The sequence below is a fragment of the Aedes aegypti genome, chromosome 1 (assembly GCF_002204515.2).
Source record: "Aedes aegypti strain LVP_AGWG chromosome 1, AaegL5.0 Primary Assembly, whole genome shotgun sequence".
NCBI classification, from domain to species: Eukaryota; Metazoa; Arthropoda; class Insecta; order Diptera; family Culicidae; genus Aedes; species Aedes aegypti.
Window position 1 is genome coordinate 158,328,261 of NC_035107.1, and position 23,375 is coordinate 158,351,635.

A 23,375-nucleotide genomic window follows, 5' to 3' on the forward strand; every position below is an offset into this window, starting at 1 on the left:
GCTCGTTAGATTTTAATAAACAAAATCACTTTTAAGTTTTTACTGACTAGTTTGGTGTCGTTTGCTTGACTAAAGAAAAATTTTACAATTAAATCTTTTATAACCATAGTGGTAGTATATTTTTAGCTTTTTCGTGAGTATGTTCATGGTATGTACCTATCATGTTTTTGATGTTGTTGAAGTTACTCGCTTTCTCCCAAATATGATTAACAAAGTCTATTCTCTACCAAGGCGGGTCTATACCCAGGTGTAATCAGATTTTAACTTTGTGGAGAAAACCAGCGCCGAGAAAACCGACCTGCTTTACGTATACTAGATCACCTGGGTATAGACCCGCGTTCTCTACGAGGTAAACTTTTTGCAGGTAAACTAGTCGTATACCTGTATAGAAAACTTTTTTTGTAGCTTTTGTCTTCAATATTAGATTTCTTATAGGTTTCTTTTATCAAAAGGTTTCAACACTATTGAGAGAATTTTTCTTCAGTTACGTACAATAAAAAATATGACACTATCAAGACTTTAGATCACAACACTGGATCGCGTCTAACTTTCTAATAGATGCTATAATAGTTATGAATAATTAAATAAAATATCATGAAAACAACTTGTTAACCTCATGTGGTACCCTTAACAAAAAATTCAGCAACAAACTGCGGTCCTAAAAAAAATTAACAATGAAAAAAAAAAAATTTCACTAAGTGTCAAATTTGTGAAATATTTGAAATGTCATAACTTTTTTGTTTATTGGCTTACCATCACCAAATTTTTATGGTAGATAATGGACCGTTTTCCCTCAAAAAATTACGTTGGTATTCCGATAGGGTTTTGAGATATTTTAGTTTTTGTGACAAAAATGATGTTTTTTAATGCAAAATTTTTTTTTTACTGTGTGTATTTTTTTTTTGGAATCTTTATTTAGTTGTCTAACTTTGTTTCTTTAGTTGTCTAACAATCGAACGAACCGTTTTTGCTGTGCAGCTTTTTGAATATTTTTGAACCATTTACACATACACCCTTTTGAAAAGTTAGTCGTGACTCAACTTGAAGATTTGATTCCGGAAATGACGATTTAGATGGAACTGAAAAACTGTGCAAAGTTACAGATATTTTTGAAATGGTCGATCAGAATCGACTTGCATGCCTCCGTGGAATCCCTCATATGCAGTATTGGACTTCCAACGCTTCCATACAAAATGGTCAACTTTTGAGGCTGAGAACAATTTGGAACAATTTGAATAAAATTTCACAGCACGTCAGACCGAACTTGAATTTCTACATACCTATAGGTATGTTTAGTTGAATCACGAATTCAAAAGCAATAACGGTTTGACTGCAGTGAATTTTAATCTATTTATATAAAAAATGGAATGGTGTTTGTTGTCACGAGTTGGGTTGAGAACGGGTCAACGGATTTTCATAATTCGTCCATTTTTGTATTCGTCAAGAAAGAAGACAAATCTGGTGACACATTGTATGAGAGATTTTCAACAGCCAACTGTCTTGCTACCAGATAAAATTTATCCGGAACCACTATTCAATGAAAATGAAAAAAAAATATATATATATTTGATAGGTAGGGGAACTTACGTATTGTCGGCAGCCTAAGCAGTTGAACTTTTAGGAAGGCAATTATACACAACAACAAAGCACAATAATTAACAGGAGACACCTGAACTACACTTGAGCACACTTCATTTATTAATCATTATGCACAAAACACTATTTTGTTCTCTAAATCGACTATTTTTCGTCACCAAAGTCACGAGGTACTTGTTCTTTTATCGGCAATGCAATTACTATTGTCGGCAACAAAATTGTTCTCTTCGGCAATCCAAAAATATACAAAAACTAGGTTATGTATTGATAACTTTTTGTTTTTGTTGACAATGCCTGAAATTGAACGTCACTCATTATGTTCTATTTGTTGAAAGGGCCAAAGCAGAAAAATACAGACTACACTGAGAACAGCATTGCAGGTATAAATAGAATAGCTGAGAGTCATATTGAATACACAACGCCACTAAATTTGTGCAGACTAAGGCGCCGTCCACAAATTACGTAACGCTCTAGGGGGAGTGGGAGTAGGCTCAAACGTTGCGGCCCAAACACAAAATATATGTTTTTCATACAAGGACCGTTGCAGAGGGGGGAATGGTCGAACACGATTAGCTTGATTTGTTCTTATTGCGTATCAATTCAACACGCGGCGATCTGGACTATAGAAATTCATACATTTTGCCTTAAGAAAGAAGGAACGATTATTGCAATACAAAAGCTTTATGTATCGTTTTAGCATCACCCCACATCAAGGCGTCGATAGACGTAATCTATGACAAAAGGTCAAGGGCAGAAGGTCGAAAGACAAAAGGTCGAAAGGACAAAAGGTCGAAATGACAAAAGGTCGAAGAACAAAATAGGGGGGCAAAAGGTCGAAAATCTTTTTTCAAAGAAAGAAAAATTTACCACCAAGCAAATCATTTTCGACCTTTTGATCAGTGTTGACCAGACTCATTTCCCCGAAATTCGAATTGTGAAGCCATGAACTGTTATAACTGTGCGTTGTATTCCTGAGATGGAGGGGGAGGTGGTTGGGCTTGAGTGTTGCACATGGGATTCGACAGTTTCGATCTCGGTGGGCCGCAATTCAAGTTTCGGTGAAATGATTCGCACTCACTCACTCACTCATTTCATTTCACCGAAACTTCAATTGTGGCTCTCTGGGATCAAAATTGATCGATTTTGAGTGCAGTACTCAAGCTTAACCATCTGCTTTTCTAGCTTAGGAGGATAGAGCATGGTTGTAGTAGTTCGTGGCTTCGTAGTTCGGAAAATGTTATTTTCGGGGAAATGAGTCTGAGCAACACTGCTTTTGTTCTTTCGACCTTTTGTCTTTCGACCTTTTGTCCATAAACCCGATAGACGAGGGGAGTGCGCACGAGCCTATCGATCACAAGGTTCTTGGTTCGATTCCAGGTAACAGGCTTCAAATTTATCCCTCTCATTTATCATTATCACGTCCATCTTTTGATACTATCAAATGATACTATCACTATGGGTAGGGAAATTTTACGTCTTCAATTTAAAGGAAAATAATCAAATTTCAATTGTTTGTTCAGAATTTGCAATGAGTATACATATTTTTTTTTATTTAGCCGGACACATCAAGTCAAATTGCGAAATTTGTTCAAAAATAAATGAGGACTAACGCATTTTTGGCCAAATCTCACCCCCAACGACGGTACTTGCACATTTGTTTTCAAATTTCTTTAAATTCGAAAGGTAAATAATTTCACCATGAGTTGAACTATTCGCTGACACGCTGAATGGCTCGATATGGTTGTGGTCTGTAAAGGTTGCTGCTCTTGAACGCTCTATCATCAAGTTATTACCGAGAGAATGAATGGTAACATTAAAAAAAATTCCGAATGCGACTTTTTTTTGGTTTATGAATATTGTTCGATCGGCTCATTCAGATCAAAATCCAAACTTTGCCAGTAAAATTTATTTGCGTTCCCATTTTTCTCAGTGTATGAGAAAATCAGAATAGGCCCTTTGCAAATCAATTCACTTATGACTTGACACAAAAACATCATCCTCTGATTGCCTGTAGAACAACAGGAGTGTTGCCAAAATAGTTCAACTATTAAAAGACGTATATTTTATATGTTTCTCAATATATTGAAGATTATGCACTACAATCTTCTAATAAAAAAGTATAAAAAGGCTCAATTGTTACCAATGCATGCTTTGTTGCCTAATTCAAATAAATTAATTTGTTGTGTTCGATTTCTTCGGTGAATTTAAATCGTGAATGATAAATACACCGCAATTGAATATGGTTTTCTGGCAACCTAGTCCAGTAATAAAAAGTGATTGCCGAGGAAATCAAAGTGCATTAATTTCAATTTGTGATTTAAAGCATAAAAATTAAGTATTATCGAGTGCTTTATATATAAATCAAAAGTTCAATAGTGCATAAGTGATCGGTGCGTAGCTTTTGTAGAAAAATGGCATTGGAGCGGAGAATTGGACCTTTTAAAGTGGTGAGTTTTTGTAAGCTGTTCTTGTGTTGTTTTATTCGGCAGCTCACAAATGACGATAATTTCGTAAGCATTTATTTGATTTAATGATAAAACCCATGATATATTATATTTTTGTGTAAGATGTGATTTACATGGAAGATTATAGTTCAAGGAATATGTTGAGTACATTGAAGTTAACTCTTGTTCCGTAGATAAATTTAAACAAGGACGATAAGTTAGTGCTGCCGAAAACACCCTCAGGGTGCCGAAGCCATCATTTACCCTATCTGCAACATTTGTAAATTTCGGTGAAAGAACAAGTTAAGAAGATATTTTTTGCACAGACAAACACGCATCAGTTACTCAAAAATATATGGTGAAATTCAAATTATGAAATAACTTAAATCTAGCCTACCAAAGTAGATCATTTTAAAATGTTTTGTCCAATAAGGACGTAAGTCCAAAACGGGACCCACTATTTTTTATTTTTTCCAGTTTAGCCACATACATCAACTGGTGAACACAGATTAGATTAGATATTTGTCTGATAATGGCCAGAAGTACCGTTTTCTTTCACACTGATGGATAACACCTTAACAACTTACCGTTTATTTGTTTGGTCGCCAAGTACTTCGTCGCCAGTTTCGTTATGTTCCATAATCCCGCAATATTCATAGGACCTGTTTTCCTGGCAGAATTATAGAGTATGTTAACTAGGATTAGCCGATTTACGTGAACCACATTCAATTTTCCATCGACGGCCATGCCTTTCTGCAAGGTTTTGCTGCCTCCGATTTCCCACTGCTGCGCTTTGTCACTATCACCCTTTAGGGTCAGCAGTTTGAAATATTCCTTCACAGCGATTGTGTTCAAATAGTCCATGAACATTTGGCTGGTGGAAATCACGTTTTTCTTAACAATGAGGTTATCGATTTTAAATTGCGCCGCGAAGGGATCTACACGATACGTAAAATTATCTATTTCGGTTATGAAATCTTCTGCGTTAACTCCATTGATCAGCGCTGCTCGGAAATGTTCAACTTTTATATCCGGCAGAAACAAATACTCCAGAGTTTGCGGGTTGTGCGTATTTACAGTGCTCTCCACTATAGCGTTGAAGGAGACGTTCTGGTACTCTTGCAATGTCAATCCACCGAGCAGCTCGATATAACATTCCTCTGATGAGAAATGTTCAATTTCTTTGACTCCGTCTAGGAACGCCATAGTGCTGAAGTCAGTTGCCAAGCTTTGAACGTTGATTGCATCGACTCCATCTGCAACCAAGGTATCGGTATGAAGCTGACCAGTGAAGACTTTACGGCCTGACACAGTGGACCTATAAAAAGGGGCAGTCGAAGTAATACGTTATGGGGGCCGAACATGTGATGAGTTTTTCTGAACCAGAAAATTATGGCACAGTTGTATACTTACATGGATCCACGCAGAACGGCTTCAGTGGAAATGTGTTGTAAGAAAGTGGGGGTGGTAGCATAGGTTTTTATGAATCCTCGGACATAAGCATTCGACATTTCAAGGTTCAGATGCGATGGCCAATGGTCACCCCTCAAATAGCTAACCGTTGGATTATAATTCAGTTTTGCACAGACCAGATGGCTAGCCTTAACGTTGCGATTGAACGTGAAGGTACCTATATCCTGTAAATATTAAGTGATTGGGAATCCATCCATTTTGGGGCTGTTTGGACACGTCTGGAGTCAATCATCAATGTTAACTTCCTTTTTCCGATCAGCCTAGATAGCCGCGTAGTGTCGGTAGCGGTTGTTTCAATTGGCTAAGAATTAACACTACGGACTGCCTGTTCCGGTGGTAAAAGTCCACCTAACAGGTGACCCCTAATTCATGTGGCTTTTAGCTTACCGTGCCTAAGAATGAATGGTTAGGGGGGTCTAAATAAAACCTAACCGCAAACGGAGCCTGTGGAGTACCAGGGCGCCCTCTACAGTATTATGCCCTTCCTGTGCTACCCGGAGCAATGGTGCAGGAGACCTTGTGTTTCTCCGAGATAATCGGCTGCCCTTCTTCAGTCTCCAGCCTGAGGCTAAATAAGGGTGGGATTATTAATATGTTGTAACTTAGTTTAAATTTTCACCTCTATGGTTTCGCATTATGCGTATTACACAGTGTGTTCTGTGCTTTTCGCCTCTGGCGACTTTTAAGAGATACCGATATGGTTTTTTCGCTGCCGGTCTTTTTCGTTCTGAGATTGCGAAAAGCTCAATCCTGCCTAGTTTGGGTAGTGGCTACGGTTAGGATAGCTTTGTTAGACCAATCTTCAGCATAAAATATCAGCAATGATCAATCTTTGTAAACTCATGCAAATGCTACAGCTCAAATGGCGCTTGTTCAAAAACCTTACTTTTGTGAACTTTTATCGAGGTAACCTTGTGGACCCAGTTTTTGCTACTTTCAGAAACATGAAATGGCAAACTCGCGTGCCATACCTCGTGTATGCGTGCTCGTAAATAGCGCTATCGTTGCTACACTCATTTCTGAGTTAACAACCAGAGATGTATGTGCTGTCACAATTGATATTTCTGTTGGTGACCTCAATAGGAAATACGTCTTTCGTTATGAAGTGTATTTATCACATGATGAACCATCCCAATGGATGATTTCAAACGAATTGTCGTTCACTGCCTATGAAAAGGCCTTCTGCTCCTTGTGGACAGTGATGCTGATACTCATCACATCATCTGGAGCAGTTCAGCTATCAATTTGAGAAACTCCAGTCTGATAAAGTGCTTAAGTAGTTCAAATCTTGGATTACTTATTTTAGGGAATCGCCTAACCTTCATGGTATCTGCTAGAGAAGAAGTGTTAGACATGATGCTCTGCTCGAACAGAATCAGTCACAAGTTGACGAATTGGCATGTATCAGATGATGAATTATTATCTGATCATCGTTACATACACTGGGAATTGGTTGTGACCAAATTCCATGGATTCTCTCCGTCCATTGGAAATCCTAGTATTTCGGATGTTTCCACTTCCGGTGAGTTGGGACACAATTGTCCTTGCTTCGAGTGATCTCATAATTGCTTGTCACTTTGCTTATAGGTAAATTTTCTACACAACTCCCTTCACAGGAGAAGTGGACGTCTGGCTGTTTGTAAAGTATGTCAGATACTCAGGCTGCTATAAAAGCTCTTGCTTCGGCCAACTCAAGGTCGAAGCTTGTTATCGCATGTCGAACTCAAATTGAGGAACTGAATTCAGTCAACTCTGTAAACCTTGTATGGGTACCTGGCCATTCTTCCATCGCTGGAAATGAATTGGCTGATGAGATAGCTCGCGATGGAGCATCGCATGACTTCATTGGCCTTGGGCCGGCTATTCCAATTTCGAAGTGCTGGGTGAAGCTTCAGATTAATTCTTGGGTGGCAACTCAGCACAAGCAATATTGGAATAGTTTGGAGTCGTGTCGTCAAACAAAATTGTACATAACTGAGCCATCTCCAAGGGTGGCGAAGTATTTAACAAATCTGTCAAAGCAGAATTGCAGTCTCTTTATCAGAGCGTTGACAGGCCACTGCCGACTCAACTATCACATGGCAAATATTCAGCGTGTTGACTCATTTGTGTGTGATAGTTGTGACTCCGATTATGGAACTTCGTATCACCTGATATGCAACTGTCCAGTTTATGCGCAAATGCGATTCCAATTATTTGGTAAAAATTTATTAAGTGAAACTGAATTCAGAAGCCTGAATCTTCAGGACATTCTGTTATTCTTAACCCGCTGTGGTAATGAGCTATAGGCTCTCTTTACGCTCATGCGTTTTGCAGTGCCCTTTTGAGGGCGCTCTTCGAACCCATAGTGGTATGGAGCTACATGCTCTCAATTCGCTTATGCGATTTTCCCTCTTCAAGGGACCCCACTCCTATTTCCTCCCATCTTTCCCTTCCCTTTCCTCTCCCATCGGGTAGATGATGAAATAGGCTCAAATATGGCGATGGCACAAATCTCCCAAATGGCGGGGAACGTGCCTTTGAAGCCGGCCTTCTGATACAAGGTATCGGTATGAAGCTGACCAGTGAAGACTTTACGGCCTGACACAGTGGACCTATAAAAAGGGGCAGTCGAAGTAATACGTTATGGGGGCCGAACATGTGATGAGTTTTTCTGAACCAGAAAATTATGGCACAGTTGTATACTTACATGGATCCACGCAGAACGGCTTCAGTGGAAATGTGTTGTAAGAAAGTGGGGGTGGTAGCATAGGTTTTTATGAATCCTCGGACATAAGCATTCGACATTTCAAGGTTCAGATGCGATGGCCAATGGTCACCCCTCAAATAGCTAACCGTTGGATTATAATTCAGTTTTGCACAGACCAGATGGCTAGCCTTAACGTTGCGATTGAACGTGAAGGTACCTATATCCTGTAAATATTAAGTGATTGGGAATCCATATATTAATATTGTGCTTAACCTTCCAAGGGATTCAATATCACACATTACAATATTGAATCCTATTTTGGTTTATTCTAAAAAGATCATTTACGTTTTATAATGTACTGATAGTATAGCACAGAAGAGTGTCTATGTTACTCAAGTAATACAATAGCACTTGTATTCGCTTTCCGTTTTAATATAAGGCTATATCGTAAAATAAGTGCTCACAGTGAAATTCACTGTGATATCGTTGTTAAACTTTAAAGCTGTTTAAGAAATTCCCCGTATACGTTATAACTTGATCGAAACCTTAAAGTTCTTAAGAGAAAAGTTCTTCAAAAATATACCATTAGTGCACCAGTACCCGCTCATGTTCCAGTAGCCCGCTCATACTGAAAAAAGATAAGTTTACACGAAGTAAATTTGAAAACTATAACCGCTATACAGAGGGGCCCAGAAAGCCGTAGCGGTAAACGCGCAGCTATTCAGCAAGACCAAGCTGAGGGTCGTGGGTTCGAATCCCACCGGTCGAGGATCTTTTCGGGTTGGAAATTTTTTCGACTTCCCAGGGCATAGAGTATCTTCGTACCTGCCACACGATATACGCATGCAAAAATGGTCATTGGCATAGTAAGCTCTCAGTTAATAACTGTGGAAGTGCTCATAAGAACACTACGCTGAGAAGCAGGCTCCGTCCCAGTGGGGACGTAACGCCAGAAAGAAGAAGAACCGCTATACAGTTCAAATCCACAAATTGAATTATACTGCGGACATTTTTTTGTGTATTTACTCAAATTATCTTACTTCTTAAACTCATGAGCGGGCTATTGGAACATGAGCGGGAACTGGTACGTTGACGGTACTCTATAGCTTCCTCGCGGTTAGAAGAAGAAGTTTTTTTTTTACTACCTGGCATAACGTCCGCATTGGGACAAAAACTACATCTATGGGAATTACTAACGCAGTTATAAACTGAGAATACGTCACATTCACCATTATTGTGTTTTCTCGGCATCCGCACACATTCTCTGGATTATACGTGTCCCCTCCGTATGTAACGAACATACGACATGCCACAATAATGAAACACGGGCAATCGAACACGACATGCTCCGCTGTTTTCTCCACACCAGCACAATTGGAGCACACAGGAGATTCTGAGTGCCCGAATCTATACAGGTACTGCCTATAACAACCATGTCCTGACATAAACTGCGTGCGGTGGCTGTTCACTTCTCCATGGTATCTTTTATGTCAATCTGACCTACCTTAAGTGAAATTATCCCATTCTTGCTGCCAACCTCTAAGCGCTGTCTCTTTACACGCGTTTGCGGTAATTTTTGGTTGAAGACCAGATTGGTCCTCCATACTTCAGTATGGAGAACGCCACGCCTGCCAGGAGCTTGCGTTTGCTGACAATTACAGCAGAGCAGAGACATCATCCTCGAATGCGCCGCAATAGCCGTAGATGCCCCTTTACAAGAATATTCAACGTGGATAGTGGAGCTGAGCTTGTATTCTATCATTACTTTAAAATGCCTAAAGGATCGCTTGGAATCTGTGGTGCAATCGCCTACCGAGATAAGCGCCTGTTGCTCAGACTTGCGGTTATTGACCACCACCACCTTAGTCTTGTGACGGGCCAGTCCTAGCTTCCTATATCTCATCCATTCCTCAACTATGGAGATAGAATGCGCTGCTGTCAACTCTACTTCCTCCATCGATTCGCCATAGACCACTAGGGTGATGTCGTCGGCGAAGCCAACAATCTCAACGCCCGTCGGAAGGGGCAGCCTCAGTACGTCATTGTACATCGCTTTTCTCTCCGCTGTGTTATACACCGGTACTTTGAGGCGGTGAAGTGAGTGGACTATCGCTTCCCAGCTTGCGCTGTGACAATCGCGCAGTAATGAATGTCGCTCCTTTTATATTCGATTGTCAACTCAGCTGTCAACCTACTGGATAAGTAGATTTACCTTTCCTGAATCCAAACTGATTGTTGGACAGACCGTTCGCACATTCCGTATACGGTACTATCCTGTTGAGGATCAACCTCTCCAACAGCATACCCGTCAAACCTAGTAGATAGATAGGGCTATACGTCGACCAGGAGATCCGGTTTTTCCCGGTTTTTGGTAGTACCGATTGCTGTCGTTTCCATACATCCGGGCAGATTCCTTGATCTATGCAGCGTTGTATCGCTGTTCTGAACATGTCCGGATCTGCATTAACTGCCTCTTTTAGGTTCGAAGAACCATCGGTCGCGGTGTCATATTTGACGCGTATGATTTCACGACTGCTGCCTGTGATTCGTTCATCACCCTCGCCAATTCTTCTCCTTAATCTGCCACATACGGCGCGGGGGCCATGGGCTTGCGGGAAGAGTTCATCGACTATCGATCGCAGCAGCTCGGGTGACTTCTCTTGGGGCGCCCTGGCACCTTTCGTCTTAGCCATTACCACTCTGTAGGCCATGGACTCGATTTGGCAAACTGGCAAAATCTATCAAAGTATACCCGTATTCGACTCCATTGAAACGGCCAAAATGACAGCTAACTGAGTTATCAAGATCTGCGACATCTCAGCATCAAAATTAGTTTTCAGTATGACTTTAGGCTTTGTTCGAGTAGTTAGACTATACAGAAAGTGTTCAATATTGTAGCTCTGATGGAACATTTACAATAAATAATGTTTTTGAAAGTTGCGGCAATCGACGCTCTTAAACGAATCTGTAAACAGTTGATTTCACAATCCCCAATATGGTTGTTATGAATGAATAATGCGATGTAATCTATTTTAATTGAATCTGGCACTTGAAAAGCAAGTCTGCAATTGAATTCTACTTTTTCGGATGAAAAATACGTTTGCATTGCATTCAAAAGGCATCTCGAATTGTTGCAAATTTGTGTGCACCTTCCGACTCTGAGGCTCAGAGCAAGTAAAAGGCTTTTATCGTCAGCTTGGTTGTGCGAAGATAGAATTTGCCCATTTTTCACATTTCGACGACAGAGCATTTTGATAGAATTAATAGTCAAGCCTACCCTAACTGTCCAATCAGGTAGATACCGTACGCATAGCCTTGGAGCATACGCGATCGTGTGATAATAGTGCCTATTTCATGCTCGCCAGATCTCCTAACTGCACTTAAGAGTACAATGTTGAACAGTAAACTCGAATGGAATCACTTTGCTTCGATCCGCCTAACGGCACAAACGAGGTTGACACCTTAACACCTCGTCTGTAGTGCAAACATTTAATTTCTAAATATTCAGCTTTGCGCACATTAGCATAATTAGTTTCGCCGGTAAACCATGTTTGCAAATTATCTGCCATAGCTTTTTTCATTGAATCATACGCTATCTTGAATCAATAAACAGATGATAGATTATTGATAAGGTGAACAACTGTTCCATTGTCGAGCGATCCTTACGGAAACTAGCATGGTATTTGCCGACAAAGACTTTAAAAGTTCTGCGCAGCAGTTTTCCGTTCACTTATACTCTTCAACCTCTCGGTTGTCGGACAGGTATTCACTGTCCTTTTATCGGTCAGCAAAATCATGTTAGTTTTCATAGAACTCATGGCTTCGGGCTTATCGCTCGTTGCATATATTCTGATTAGGCTGTAGTTGAAGAAGTTGCACTTCATTCTCAACACTTCACCGTATTAGTTGCTTCATCTGCTTTTAAATCACTTCTCGTTCTGCTCTGTCGCTGCCGCTACTGGAGTATCGTTGTGATTGTCACACGATATACGAATACTTTCTTTTGATGGCGCTACGTTCATCAGGACATGACCTGCGCCACAATGTTACGCCAACAAACTCGATCCATGGCTACTTGCCTCCAGTTTCTCGATCGTCCCACACTTCTAAGATCCTGCTCCACTTGGTCAAACCACCTAGCTCGTTGCGCTCCTTTTCGGCTTGTACCGGCCTGATTCGAGATGAACACCCTTTTTGGCGAGATTGTTGTCCGGCATTCTCATAACGTGCCCCGCCCATCGTACCCTTCCAGCTTTGGTGACTTTCTGGATACTGGGTTCACCGTAGAGTTGCGCAAGCTCGTTGTTTATTTTTCTCCTCGATACGCCGTTCTCAAATACTTCGCCAAAGATCTTTCAAAAACTCCTAGCGCTTGCAGGTCCTATTCGATCATTGTTCACGTCTCATGACATAGAGGTCTTGTACATGGTACATTTGGTACAGAGTTGAAGTTTACCAGACCACAAGGTCTTAGTCCGTAATAAGCACGAATTCCGGCAATGATACGTCTTCCAATTTCTCTGCTGCAGTTGTTATACGACGTTACTAGCAATTCCAGATAGACAAGCTCACCCACCACCTCAAACTTATCTCAGTCAATCATCACACGGCTGGCGATGCGAGCTCTATCGGGCTCGGTTCCTCCAGCCAGTAGATATTTCGTCTTCGACGTCAACCGGCTTGATAACTTCCCACAAGTATGCTTGCTAACGGCGATAGACGGCGGAACTTGATAGTCTGCGTTAATAATAGTAATCGCTCGATAGTTTTCACATTTTAACTTGTCACCCTTTTTATATATTGGGTATATTACTCCCTCCTTCCACACCACCGTTCTTCGTTGCTCTAGAGCTGTTTGCTAGCATCCTCAACTTCACTTATTGTGGGAGTTGGCACGTCTCCTTTATCCGCCGTACCGATGAAGCCATTCCTTCTGCTTTTTTGGTCTTCCTCATCTGCGCCATTCAGGTGTTAAGTGTAGTGCTGCTTCCACCTTTCAATCCCCTCACGTTCGTCAGTCAAGATACTACCGTCCTTATTCCGGCACATTTCGGCTCGCGGCACAAAGCCTTTGCGGGACGCATTGAGTTTTTTGTAAAACTTACGCGTTTCTAGAGAACGATACAGCTGCTCTTCGCACTGCAACTCTTTCAGGCGGCGCTTTTTATCCCGGAATAGATGGATTTGCTGCCTTCGCTTCTGTTTTTATCGTTCCACATTTTGGCGGGTTCAAAACCGCCTGACATTCCTCTTCGAACCAACCGTTCCGTCGATTTCCTTCCACGAACCCAATTGCAAACTCTGCTGAGTTGTTGCTTTGACACTACCCCAGCAGTCCTCAAGTACGTTAGACGAATGCGAAAAGCAAAATAGTTAATAACTGAGGAATTGTTCGTAGATCGCTAAGATGAATTAGGCTCTGTCCCAATTTCTGTCAGATAATTGTTTAAATAGCAGATCTATCAATAAATAACTTAAAGACAATTGATAAACAACTAAATTTTTTATATCATTTCAAAAATACACCATAGAAATACTCAATCAAAGCGACGGGAAAGAGTTTAAAGCGTTATTATTGCATAATCTCCACCAAATATGTAGCACATACCTGTTCGACACGTTTCATCCAGAAATGGTTTTGTACATCCGGACTGGCTGTGAAACCATTCAAAACCAGTTGACTTTTTTGATTCTCCAGGTTAAGCTGTTTCAACTTGAGGGATCCTTTCAGATAAACACGTCCTGAGTAAATTTGGGAGAAATCTTCCACCTTTGTGCCCAAAACATGTTTGGTAAAGTGCTGGTCTTCGGCGGAAAGTGTGAGATCTTTCTTGACGACGAAGTTGGATGCCACTGCCGCTGTAAATATATTTGAAAAAGTGTAGAACATGTAGAAACAATATTTATAATTATACTAACCTTTAATGGTTTTCGCAGAGCTTATTAGTGCGACATCTTTAGGAATGTTTATTCCATTTATTGTTTTACTATACACATTTCGGGCGTACACTTGAGAGAGATGTACAACGGCAGAAATTGTTTGATTCGTCCTCAAATCGAAAATGTTGCTGGTAGGGAAACTATTCAGACTTCGAGCATATACATTACGGATGTATGAAGGTGCACGCAAGAAAACGTTACCTGAAATGAGAGTACTAGGTTGAGAAGGGAGCCATTTGGCATAACCAGAATAGTATCTCTTTTTGTTCAAAAGAAGATTTTTCTTGATGATAAATTGTTACGCCAAATGACCATTATACAATATGTCCTTTATTCTGAATGGTGTTATGTCAAATTACTTTGGGGTCGTCCATGAACCAAGTGGTCATTCATTGGGGAAGATGGGACGAAAATTTTAAATACTGGTCAGCATAAACTGACTGTACATGTTAATGATTGCTACCCTGTGATTGGAACTGGTAAGATTTGCACTTCGATCCAAATGAATAAGGAATTCAACTTTCTGCTTACTCTAGAAGTTCGAATTTTAGCAGCTCTCACATTATTGATAAATAAGGGCACTGGCCAAGTTCTTACAGTCAGTTGGGATGGGAAAGGAATGTTAATGGGTAATTATTGTTGTTTCTAGATACCGAGAATACCTCTGCATCTCCACAATTACCATGAAAAGGGTGTTGAGTAGTAAGAGAGGAAACAGTTCTGGAAGTCACCTTTGCTTGGTGATGCGATTCATGGATAAGGAGGAAAAATAAGAAATCGTTTTTACATTTTTTGTCTAGAAGTTTTAAATCTTCTACGTACGTACGTCGACATTCATAATGTCGAACTATTCATAGGTTACTTTTAGTAATAACGAAAACAAGAAAGGTATGTGTGTGTTGAAATAATCTGAAACAGATGTAAGGGTTCATGTCGACACTTGTAGTGACGAACCATCCAAAGTTTGTTTGAAAATTACATAAACGTAACGTTGCCATGATAAAATTGTATTATCATAAGCATGAAACGAGCTCACCAATTGACAAACCATCCTCGACTTAACACGAATATCTTTTCACACTCACACAACACGAACCGAACACGACCACGTGGTTCATGGACAGTCCCATTTAGGCAAAATGACCCAGAAATCATCATTTGAAATATGACACACTTTTACTCACCGTTGATTGTCGATTTTTTGTCCACGTAATATAACTGATGTAATAGATCATCTAAGGATACGTTATTCAGCTTTCCACCGACGATCAAATTTGTGACGCCACGTGCCCCAGACAATTTCACAGGAGCTTCAGATCCGGCCGTTACGACGAAATTTCGCAAGCTAGAGAATTGCTGTGTTGTTTTCTCCCCATTCACGAGATAAACTTTGAGAGTATTTGTGTCTATCGCTTTGAAAACTTTGTGTCCTTTTTCTACGAATTTATCGGTAGCGTTGTACAACATTTGATCCACTGGGATTCGGTTAATGGTATTCAAACCGATGTGCACGTTTTGCGTATGTAGATTTGCAACATGGACAGGAGATGAAACGTAGTTCACGTTGTTACGACTTAGAGTATCTGCGAAATTTAAATAGTTTAGTGATATATGGGTATTATTGATCAGAATTATACGTACAAGCAAACATTTTTCCATTGTATACTACTTCTCTGGCGTTGACAATGGCGGAGGTGATCACTCTTGAAGATTGCAGATCCCTTTTGGGTCGCACATAAGCAGGTCGGCCTGAATGAGGATGGTGTACCTTAACGTGTTTCATTCGTGTCGATTTTGTTCGCAAATTTCCTTGAATTTTCATATTAGATTGCACAGTATTCATCCGGTTCAAATAGAACAAATTTTGCGACTGCGAATGCATTTCAGCTAAACTTTTTTTAGTCGAACTCCACTCTTTCAATAGATCCTGGGGAGAGTTTTCGATATTTCCGTCAACTTCTATGCGATCAACTTTATTGGATTCAGCTAAAAACACTTTGGATGCCAGCGAAAGCACACCTGTAGATTTGCAGCTGCGCAGCGTTTTGCTCAGTTGGTATTTGATTAAATCAATCCACTTTTTACGAATATTCGCCAAATCTTTCATGTGGAAAAGGCACGTTTTAAGAGCGTTGAAATTGGACTGCTCACCTGTGTATACAAAATAGAAGAAATTTTGGAAATTGAAGGAAACCGTACTCTTTTTTTTCTGACGGAGCTTTCTAGAGTTCTCCGTTTGGCATAATGTGTGGCTTTGGCATTGATGTATGGCTGATATAATGCCAATAAGCCGTTAAATAGCACCATATAGGTCGTATATAAGGGTTGTGGTTACATTTCTGCATTACACGTCAGAAGAGTCCGCAACGCTTGTAGAAAGAAAACGCTTAGAGATTGGCAGCAGGACTGGGGTTGTTCCACTAAAGGTAGATGAACCCATCGCCCGATACCAAATGTGTCAGAATGGGGAAATGAACTTTAACTTGACACATTTTCTACCAGTGAACGATTGAAATAGGCAGAGCATGCAGTTCGGGACATGTTCCCGGGATCAATGAAAACGAACAGTTGGCGTTTTTTTTTGGCCAGGGGCGACTGGGCCCTCGAGCCAAGTTTCTGGCCTCCAGTCAGCCCAATCGGAATTCGTATTTAGGAGACGTGCTGGGGGTTCAATAGTGGACTCTGTTGAATCTCTATAAAAACCCATAGATCTATAAGCAGTTCTGTACAAGCGACTCGTGTTGCTTTCAAAGCGCTTCAGTCATTTATTAAGTGTGCAATCCGGCAAAAAATGTGAATGTGGTGCATTCGTTCGCCAGAAATAGGTTGCCATCAACCATGACAGCAGCAGAAGAAACAGTCGCAACAGAAGCAACAATAGTAACAGCAGCCACAATAACAACAGAATACAAGGCGCAGTGAATTAAATTTAGCACAAAAGAGGAAGGTAATAGTGGCGAAGGTGGCGAATGGGCCTTGCAAAGTAACACCACAATTACTAAAACAACAAGAACAATGTACACATCTAGATAAAGCTCGGGGTCGTTAGGATCTGAAAGGCCTTTTCATTGGCAATGTACTTGTACAATACGGCAGTGCACAGTAGTTCGATCTAAAACAAATGTCGGCCAAAACCTAAAACTCTTTTTAAAATAGCTGAAATCATATATTTACACAACTCCAATAGCTAAAATAACAAAGTGAATTTTTTCATGAAAATTTATAAACGATTTATCCAAAAAATATGGAAGCTCTACACAAAAACCATCGTAAACATATTTGTTCATTTCGTCTAAATTTACAACTTTATCATTTTAATATGCCAGGTATTCAAATTTGTAAAACTACGGTGAACTCGTGATTTGAAAACTCACTCAAAAATATATTTTGAAATTCATGTGATGTCTGAAAAATTGTGGAAATTTCATGCAAATTTATCCATAAATATCTTAGATTTAACCCTGCCTCAATGCAAGTATCATTAATTTCAGCAGTTTCAGCATGATTGTCATGTCTATAGCTTAAGTCTGTTAACCAGCGCAGTAAACACACTACCAGCAGCCATGCACGCCACAGCCACCAACGGAAACAGCTATCGGATGCCGACAACCGCACACGTTGCGGTCACCAGCACAGGAACACTCCGACGAAGGACCACGGCAAAGATGCACGTCACACCTTCAGCAGGGTCCTTTTACAAAGTTGCCACGAATTTCTATGGTGATCAGTAAAGCAGCTCACCCAAATGGTGGATTAATTAACTGACAAGTTTATCAGACGAAAGCCTGTTGGAGAGCAGGTACATCACACACCCTTTAGCGGAAGCATATTGTAAGATAGAGGTAAGAGAAGGAAATTATAATATATACCCAGACAGTGAATAAAAGAGAGGTGCTGACATGGTAGCAATATCAGTCAGTAGCCTGCGGTGTGGAGCGAATAGCCTTGTTTAGTAGTCGATTTATTTCAACAGGTTATGGGCCCAGGAACGCCTGGAGGACGCTGAGGCGGCTTCAATGAGGGACCACGAGGAAGCACCTGGACGATGAGACATGGCCTAGACGAGGAGGCAGAATCTCGGTGAGGAGGTAGAGCCTGGACGGAAGGTGAAGTCTGGACGGGAGGTGGAGTCTGGACGGGAGGTGGCTTGGACGAGGTGCCCAAGAGTTGGAGGCCAAGATGCTGAGAACGAGGCTGAAGGTGCGGATGCTGGCTGATCGGACGACGAGCTTGAAAGAGCTGGAGGAACTCGGAGGACTGCGCGGTTGACCACGAGGACAATGGTGCAGCTGGCCAGGAGGAGTTCGGTAGCTTTTCGAGAAAGTAGGACCGCATTAAAACGGGAGATCAAGCTGAGTAAATCTAATTACTGCAAGAAGATGTGCCGAGAAATGGATCCCTAATAGCCGTAGCGGTAAACGCGCAGCTATTCAACGAGGCAAACAGAGGATCGGGGACCTTTTCTCGAACTCCCAGGGCCCAAAGTATCTTCGAACTTGCCACACGATATACGCATGCAGAAATGTTCAATTGACATAGAAAACTCTCAGTCAATACGGGTGGAAGTGCTCAAGAACACTAAGCTGAGAAGCAGGCTCTGTCCCAGTTGAGACGTTACGCCAGAAAGACGAAGAAGAAGCTGTGCCGAGATGTCAATCCTTGGAGTAATGCGTACTGAGTCGTTATGGCAAAGATTATAGCCTATTGACGCCAGCTGAGATGCAAACAAGCTGAAGGTAATCGAAGCAAGAAAAAGGGAAGGTTCTGTAGAAGGGTCTTGATGATGGCAACTTTCCAAGAATATGGTAAATTCAAAAGCAGGTGCTGCTGCCAAATCGTCTTTGGCCTGTTAAATGTGCGATGGAAGAGCGCGAATTGTCGAAAATGCAGTTTGGATTCCATAAAGGCGTTATTAGGACGGTAGAGGTAATTAGGACAGTGTTCGAGAGTGCTGAGCAGACTTCGAAGCAGAAATGAAGATGAAATCGATACTGCACCGTAGTCACGATAGACGTGAAAACGCATTCAACACCGGCAGCTGTAAGGCCATCGCAGACGTACGCATCGCTACTTTCAGAGTAGAACCTTGGTGTACGAAACGAATGAAGGGCAGAAGCCATTGTGAGTGACGGTGTGCGTCCCTCAACTCGTCGGAACGAGATGTATGATAGTCAGAATAGGATCGATCGTGAGATGACAACAGACAGAAAGCATCCAGATAACGGTCGGGGTAGGCTAAGTCCACCACCGGGGACTAGTCGAGTAGATCGCGAAATAAAGGGTGTACGGAATCGAACTGCGATACACACAAGTATTTGGAAAAAATTGCATGTTCAATCAATCATCTCCAAACTTTCAGGGAGTAAAAGCCAAACATGTTATGAATATTTGCCAATATTTTAGCATAGTACTGCATAGTACACCGTGATAGAATTGTCCGCAACACTTAGGATGCTTCCGAAGTGCCTGCTGCATGATGGCCTAGCCGCAGATCCGGTGCGTTCGGGCGGTTGAGATGCTTCGGCCCGAAATTGACCTTCTTTGCCTTGTACCACTTCAAAACCTCTTTCGAGTAATGGCCCGAGGCTAAGTACACCGCAGGGGAGTCAACAAATAGATCGCGACACACAGGACTCCGGCATGAAACCGGCCAGAAAAATGTAAGTATCATCACAGAGACACACCGCGACCAGAGAAAAAGGTAACGAAAAGGCGTAGAAGCCTCCATCCATAACTAATACCATGAGGTAGCCCCGGGCACAATGAGACTTACGGCCCAAGCCAAACAAAGGTGGCACAACGGTGCCAATGATATTATGCCAATCAGCATTATACTAAACGAAGTAGACTTGGGTGGGTCATATTGATAAGCATTGGTATTGTTAATTAGGTCACCACAACTATTTATTGTTAATAAATTTTACTTACCTGGACTGGGCGCGCTTCTTCCTTTATTCAACTGTATCTCGACCATATCCAACAATTTGGCACCAGAGTTGTACAGGATGCAGAGATACAATTTTTCCGTTGCTTCCTCCTTGTAAAGAAACATGTCGCTAACTCGTGGATCGAGCTGGAAAGGTTTATCCGTAACTGTGCCGCGTCTGTTTACGATAGCGTACGAAGCAGCAATTTTCAACAGGGGCTGATTGTCGTAGAAGTAGAGTGTTCTTTCGAGGGACATTGCTATCATTCCATGACCCGAGGCCATGATGTCGATGTTCCTGGGATCGTATGATATTTTGCTGGCTCGACGAAAAAGGCTCTCACCATTCCATCGATATAAAAAGCACGTATCTGGCATTGTTGAGAAAAATAAACCTTATTTAGGATATATGAACACACGGGGACGGACCTGGTGTAGTGGTTAGAACACACGCCTCTCACGCCGAGGACCTGGGATCGAATCCCATCCCCGAGATAGTCACTAAAAGTTTCAGTGACGTCTTCCTTCGGAAGGGAAGTAAAGCCGTTGGTCCCGAGATGAACTAGCCCAGGGCTAAAAATCTCGTTAATAAAGATAGAATAGAATAGAAATATATGAACACAAAAGAAATATTCGGTATAATTTTCGATTTATTGGACATATTTTGAATTCTGTCTCCTACAGGCTTAACCAACCACTACACTTTGCTGTAAATTATTTTCTTTGCTTGATTTCTTCCCGAAAAGATTGGAAAAGTTCAGTGTTCATATGTGTTTCCAAAAATTAACCGAAAATGTGTACTTACCTAACGCAAGACATCGCAGAATGTAGAACTGATTTTCCACCTCATAATGCGGTAGTCGATCGAACAAAAAGTACATTTCTTGCGTTTTAACCAACTTGAATTCATCGTTAAGCATGAAAATATTATTCACTGATCGTTCCGGATATTCAGCCATTTCCAGTACGAGAATAACGAGTTGATCACCACTGAATACCAAAAGCTTGTCACAGCGATCCACTTCCTTGACATCACGCAACGAAAAATGGAAGTCCAACCAACGATAAATTCTGAAACGGTCATAAGGCGAATTATTATAACTTCGTTGTACAGTAGGGTGTAGTTTATTTTTCAACAGTTCTCAAAACCGAAAGATCGTGTGCTGTTCTCAATTCTTTTCACATAAAAAGAGAAATCTCAACGTTTGAGTCGAAATTATTGAGATTCGGAGGTTGCACAAGAGAGTTGAAGGTGAATTTCAAAGTTTACATAACATAACATATTTTTCAACCAATCGTTAATCTTTTAAGGGGTTTCTCTTCGAAATCGAATTTATGAAAAAAAATCGTGGATCATCAAATTTGTCTAAAAAAACTAGTTTAATATAATAGTAGTTTTCAAAAAAGCCTCATTTTACTAAAAAAATTTACTAAGGTGATTGACACATTACTAATTTCAGTAAACGATTTATCTTTTGGATAAAACACCTTACTAGACAACGGACTAGCATGCAATGCCCAGTGATACAGTCGAAATATGTTCCTGACGAAAAGTTTTCCGGACTGTAGCGGGAAACGAACTCTTATTCCATGGACCAACATGACTAAATGCTTGGTGGCACTAACTGCACGACCGCGATGCCCAAATTGAATTTTGATTGAGCATAACTTCATAAATAATCAAGCGACTCCAAATCTCATGCCATTCAAGATATTTTTTTAAACAGTGTGAAAAACCATAGGGTCCTAAAGCCCTGATCCAATTTTAGTGCCAAACGCTTACTTTCATTTTCATTTTCATTTTGCAGCGTTTGGTGGGGCAATGAGAGCGCAAGTCAGTCCAAAGCCGGGGGCAGGGATAGGTAATGGCCGTAATAGTCTATGCGGACCACTTGAACACCATCGGAAATGATAGGAAGGGTTGGGGTAGGGTATAGGAAATTGGAGAAGACTTGACACAGTAATGCGATTAATGCTGCAAAATGTAAATGTGCTGAGAGCAATTTGATTTGAGTTTTGAAGTTTGGTTTGATTTATTAAAAATCCAAACAATTGTACAAGTAAGAAAGGATGAGCTGATCGCTTTATAGAAATTTAATAAACAACAAAGTAAGAACAATATGAGAGTGATGCTAAGAACTGCTGATGGCACGATGCGACGCTTTAGGAGCTTTTGATAATGATTGAACATTACTATAAAGAACGCAATTCAATCGATGGTGACAACTTTACAAACTTTATCTGTTTTTATCATGTACAGATATAAAATTATAATTCAGTTCACTGATTGGCGGTGCTGATTTATATAAAAATATTTGATATTATTAAAATGAAATGTGTTACTTATGCATGATGTTTATACTTCCCTGACCAGAATTATTCTGTTTTGAGCACCCTTTACGAAGTTATTCTATCCAGTTATCCATTGACTGCTTACAATTCTGAAATTATTCTTATTGTGCATGCTCATGCATTAGATTAGTAATGATCATAATCATGCAACAGATAAGAAGGTGAGAAAGAGAGAATATAGGAACAGTGATTAGTAATGAGTACATAATTATGTAGTTTTGTTAGAATAATAAACAATTAAACAGCAGTAATGAATAGCTTAAAAAATGACATTACAGCATAGCTGAGCCTTTCGGGTCATAAGACCGATGTATATAAATAATTTGTTTCTAAATGGTCCGCGTGGTCTTCTAGTGCCCCTATTAGATAAGAATCAATCATAGACATACATACCGAATGCTCGCCATGACCCTATGACCATCATTTGTATATGTATAGCCTTAGCTGATGTGGCTTTTCTAATAGGTAGTTCTTTCACTCATTGATTGCCTTCAAAACCTTGTCAAATATAGAAGATTGATTTTATTTCGTTTATTACTACAGTATTAGGTATTATTTTATGTTTTTATCACTATTGATATGATCAAGGCCAGAATTCCCAGTGAGTGAAGAATTTTATAGTACTAGAACACCATAGAAGATCGCTAAACATTACCTAATCATGGAACGGCTTTTTGCTCTATTATTTTAAGTAGATGCTATTGATCTCCCTTTGCTCCTATCCGCAACCCGGTGTACGCGCCCTGTTGGGTTTCGAAAACCTCGTAGAAGATTACAAACCGTCAATGGCATTCCCAATTACTACCCCACATTGCACATTCAAGGGTCTGACTGTGCTCCTAACCCACCCTCAGTTTGTAATCTTCTCGCCAGTTTGAAATTATATTTTCCCGAAGTGAAAGTAATTTTGATGAATGATAGCCGTACTATGCAGTAGTTTAACCAGAATCTTTAG

The 23,375-nt window shown here is 40.6% G+C and overlaps 1 protein-coding gene across 1 annotated transcript in view; it reads right to left on the minus strand.

The window, feature by feature from the left end:
* LOC110678777 overlaps positions 1 to 23,375 on the minus strand; it is a 67,582-nt gene that overhangs the window by 27,245 nt on the left and 16,962 nt on the right. The window contains exons 5-12 of the mRNA XM_021852123.1: positions 20,874 to 21,139; positions 20,071 to 20,439; positions 15,784 to 16,293; positions 15,327 to 15,725; positions 14,122 to 14,343; positions 13,811 to 14,061; positions 8,203 to 8,426; positions 4,628 to 5,358 (exon numbers count right to left, since the gene is read on the minus strand). Coding sequence (XP_021707815.1) covers positions 4,628 to 5,358; positions 8,203 to 8,426; positions 13,811 to 14,061; positions 14,122 to 14,343; positions 15,327 to 15,725; positions 15,784 to 16,293; positions 20,071 to 20,439; positions 20,874 to 21,139 — 2,972 coding nt within the window. The remainder of the gene's footprint in view (positions 1 to 4,627; positions 5,359 to 8,202; positions 8,427 to 13,810; positions 14,062 to 14,121; positions 14,344 to 15,326; positions 15,726 to 15,783; positions 16,294 to 20,070; positions 20,440 to 20,873; positions 21,140 to 23,375) is intronic.